This window comes from Phoenix dactylifera, unplaced genomic scaffold, assembly GCF_009389715.1.
Source record: "Phoenix dactylifera cultivar Barhee BC4 unplaced genomic scaffold, palm_55x_up_171113_PBpolish2nd_filt_p 000865F, whole genome shotgun sequence".
NCBI lineage: Eukaryota > Viridiplantae > Streptophyta > Magnoliopsida > Arecales > Arecaceae > Phoenix > Phoenix dactylifera.
The window spans coordinates 61,769-65,666 of record NW_024068228.1 but is presented as its reverse complement, the minus strand read 5'-3'; the positions used below and the strand labels follow the sequence as shown (position 1 = coordinate 65,666).

Here is a 3,898-nt window from a genome sequence, read left to right as displayed (position 1 = left end):
AAGCCCACGTTGCAATATAATCAAAGTCCTCATAGTTTCCTTGGTTGGCTTTTTTAACGGCCTACCCCGCCGCAGATAACGGTCTGAATCCACCAAAAAATATTCAGATTTTGGTGCGTCTTCACCAAAGGAATTAAACCCTTCACCTAACCTAGAAAGGTTTAAAACCAAGTCATCCTTTGGGTGGGCAGGTCGTTAATTTCCCACTAATATTCCAATCCTTTAAATACCCCTTTAAACTGCTATAACATTCCACATCTCTCTGGACATTTCTTAAGAGATATACATGAGCAGTAGCCCAATGGCAAAGCTCATTACCTTGTTCCTGCTCAAACTTTTTCTCCTCTGCTTCCTACCAAGATCAAATGCAGTCTACGATGTGCTAAATTTTGGGGCGAAAGCTGACGGGAAGACTGACTCGGCGCAAGCATTCCTCAAAGCTTGGACGGCGGCGTGTGGCTCATCTTCCCCGGCCACCCTCCACGTGCCCGCCGGGAGTTTCCTACTTAGCCAGGCCACCTTCAATGGCCCATGCAAGAACACTGCGATCAAGTTTTCGATCCATGGCACGATCGCCGCGCCTTCGAACTACACCAAGTTCGGTGCCTCTGGGAAATGGATTGTGTTTGATGATGTCGAGGGCGTGACGATCAGCGGCGGCGAACTTGACGGAAGAGGGGCAGATCTGTGGACCTGCAAACTTGATGGCCGGAGCTGCCCAACCGGTGCAACTGTAAGTATATAAGCTCAAAGCGTAGCTCTCAGAAGAACAAATAGTTGCATTGCACCAATTCAGCATACAACTTTATATCTTGCTAAAAATTCTATTCATGCCTGCTTCCAACATGAAAGCAAGCATAAATACACAAGACTAGCATGTCATTTTGTTGCACGTAGCTAGTAATGGGATCAGTGGTATCATGACCGTTTACGTCGATTAAGGCATATATTCTGAAAGTGTTACGTTGTTCTGGATTTGCATGCAGTCGCTGACCTTCAGCAACTCGAAGAACATTGTGATCGACGGCCTAGCGTCGGTCAACAGCGAGCTGTACCACATCGTCATCCTCGGCTGCCAAGGAGTGAGGGTTCAAGGTGTTTACATCACTGCGGCGGGGAACAGCCCGAACACCGACGGCATCCACGTTCAGATGTCCACCGGCGTCAGCATAGTTCAGGCCACCATCAAGACCGGCGATGACTGCATCTCCATTGGTCCTGGCACCTCCAACCTTTGGATCGAGCGTGTCTTCTGTGGACCCGGGCACGGCATCAGGTACGTAGAACATCTTGAGAAACAAACAATTAACCTTTAAAAAGCCTTAGGACAACGGGTCCAAAAGGGCCGGCTAGAAAACTGATCAAATCATGACAAGGCCGAAACTATATTTGTTCATGCATGGAACCTGACCAAACTCAAGTGCAAATGAGTCAACATGGATCTTGAGTTTGGACATAAAGCTATATGGGCCAGGCATTTGTGTAATGATAATCCGTAAGTTTTTTATGTTTTTGAGAAGACATCATCTCTAAATTCTTGTAACTTTTTATTTCATCTTCATTATTTTTGTTCATTTAGAAACATTATTTTGGGTAAGAGGATATCTAGACTCATACAGGCATGACTGCAGCAAAAATTGGTCTACACGCCGCATCAGCCACACCTTCCCCCCCTCTCGTAGTGGGTCATGTGTCTGATTGACATAAAGTCCGCACTATAGACATATGAATTCATGTGGATAAATTGACCGATACGCAGCATAAGACGTCCTGTTATGTTTTCCATAAACCAAATTAAGCATAAAACCCTATCATTTCTGAAGGTTTGGGTTGTATCTTTGGCACGAAAGAATAATTAATCTTTTTTTACAACATCAGTCCTGCCCTATTTCTAGGTGAAAGAAACTAGGCATTTACTGAAACCCTCTTGATGTTGTTGGACATGCGACATGCTTTTGAAATTTTACTTTTTAAATGTATCGATAACATGCTGCCATTAGGATTTGTATTTTGAATCTCTTCCAAGAATAAATACTTAGGAGAAGGGTGCCAAAGACTGGACCCAACTCATGTTGGACGCTCCAGACTAGACGTGCATGTAGTTATACATTGCATGTAGGTGGCTTTTCCATGATATAAATTTAGCAAGACTCTTTTATTATTTTCATCTTCAATAAATTGAGATCTATGGGTTTGACTGGCCTAATTTTTGGATATATATTTGTTTTGTATCAGCATTGGGAGCTTAGGCAAGGAGGGGCAGGGACTTCAGGAGGAAGGCGTGGAGAACGTCACCGTAAAATCTGTCGTCTTTGCGGGCACTCAAAATGGGGTTAGGATTAAGACTTGGGCAACAGACGTTCGTGGCTATGTAAAAGGAGTTGTCTTTTTTAATGCATTAATGCGAAATGTCCAAAATCCTATCATCATTGATCAAAACTATTGCCCGGGAAACAAAAATTGCCCTGACCAGGTATGTATCGAATTTTAACTTTCGTATTATACTCTAAAAAAAAAAAATACTTGGCAGTATTAATTGGCCTCCTTGATATAAAGTTGTTTCCCCCATATATATCTGTTTCTAATTAATTTTTAATTTTTTCCTTCCTAGAACTCGAGAGTTGGAATCAGTCATGTGAAGTACAAAAACATTCGAGGGACCTCGGCAACAAAAGACGCTGTGAATTTTGATTGTAGTCCAAGCAATCCATGCAATGGAATTAGATTGAAGAACATTAAGCTCACCTATCAAAACGAACAAGCAAAATCTAAATGCAAGCATGCTTATGGAATTGCCACCGGTTCTGTCATCCCTCCAAGTTGTCTTTGATGCCACCGATATTATGCTATTGGTCTAGAATTAATATACTTGAGGTTTGGGTAGTCTGTGCATTGGCTTGTTCAAGCCGACGCCCAACTGCGATTGTTTCTTGTACTTTGCTTTTGGATTGTACTTATTACACACAGAAATTTACTTATCCTTTCATTGAGGTTCTGTTCTCCCGTCCCTCTCCCAACTCTTGTGTGGGCTCCATCTCAAAGGGGCTCCAACTTCAAGACCGGGTGGGTCTTACCAATGTAGTGTCATGCACAGGATCATTAGATAAGTGTCCCGTCTTTAACCCATATTTCGCCTCTTGAAACAATTTTTTTTTCCTAAATTCAAAACATAAATAATTGCTAACAAAATAAACTTTTAAAACGTAGTCCAATGGATTAATCCATGCACCTCCTAGAGGGTGATGGGCCTCCCTTTTAAGATTTTGGCGAGACATGAATCAAGAAACATCAACCAATAAAGAGAAGTCATATGTGGGCTAAGCAACAGTGCAAATCATTGATTAGTTATTAGATAATATGATAGAGGTTGACTTCAACTGCTGTAAATTGTATTTATGTACATTGATTTATAATTTGTAATCCATCATGTTTTAGAGTTAGCGTAGGAGACATCATAAATGCCCATTTACTTTTAGTAATGCAGAGTTTGTTCGTGCACCTTTCTTATGATCATGTCTTTCTCATCCCAGTATGAAGCCTTGTAACTTATATAAGACCTTTGTGAGAAGCTTCCGAGAATTTTTTCTATAATCGATAAGGGGTTCCCTTGCCGACAACTATCAGACCAGTTGGTTGGCACCCAGTAGGTTCTATCCTAGATGGCGGCAAATAACCACAATATTGCCCTTCAAGCCAATTTTGATTTGAAAAGGGCCTCAACCTAAATCAATGTAGCCATCAGAAAACAGCTACTATCAGAAAATTAGAACACATGGGTTGACCCGAAGTGACTAGCTTAAATACAGCTTAGACATCGGGCTTGCCCAGTGGCCGCTCTCAATCCAGCGTGTATTAGAGTCATGGCGTGTTTTAATTGGTGTTAATATCTTCAACTAGT

General features: G+C 41.8%; 1 protein-coding gene across 1 annotated transcript; it reads left to right on the top strand.

Annotated features, from left to right (window-relative positions):
- The first annotated feature begins 301 nt into the window (after positions 1-301).
- LOC103719684 (polygalacturonase-like) lies at positions 302-2,897 on the top strand. Its single transcript, XM_008809046.3, has 4 exons — positions 302-733; positions 987-1,276; positions 2,236-2,473; positions 2,612-2,897. Exons 1-4 carry the CDS (start codon positions 302-304, stop codon positions 2,828-2,830), a joined length of 1,179 nt encoding a protein of 392 aa, XP_008807268.2. The 3' UTR covers positions 2,831-2,897.
- The last annotated feature ends 1,001 nt before the right edge of the window (positions 2,898-3,898 follow it).

Bases quoted from the DNA above. Each gene is read 5' to 3' on its own strand.
- LOC103719684 (XM_008809046.3), top strand. From the start codon at position 302: ATGGCAAAGCTCATTACCTTGTTCCTGCTCAAACTTTTTCTCCTCTGC. The intron at 734-986 runs GTAAGTATATAA...ATTTGCATGCAG, and splicing joins GCTGCCCAACCGGTGCAACT to TCGCTGACCTTCAGCAACTC. The intron at 2,474-2,611 runs GTATGTATCGAA...TTTCCTTCCTAG, and splicing joins ACAAAAATTGCCCTGACCAG to AACTCGAGAGTTGGAATCAG.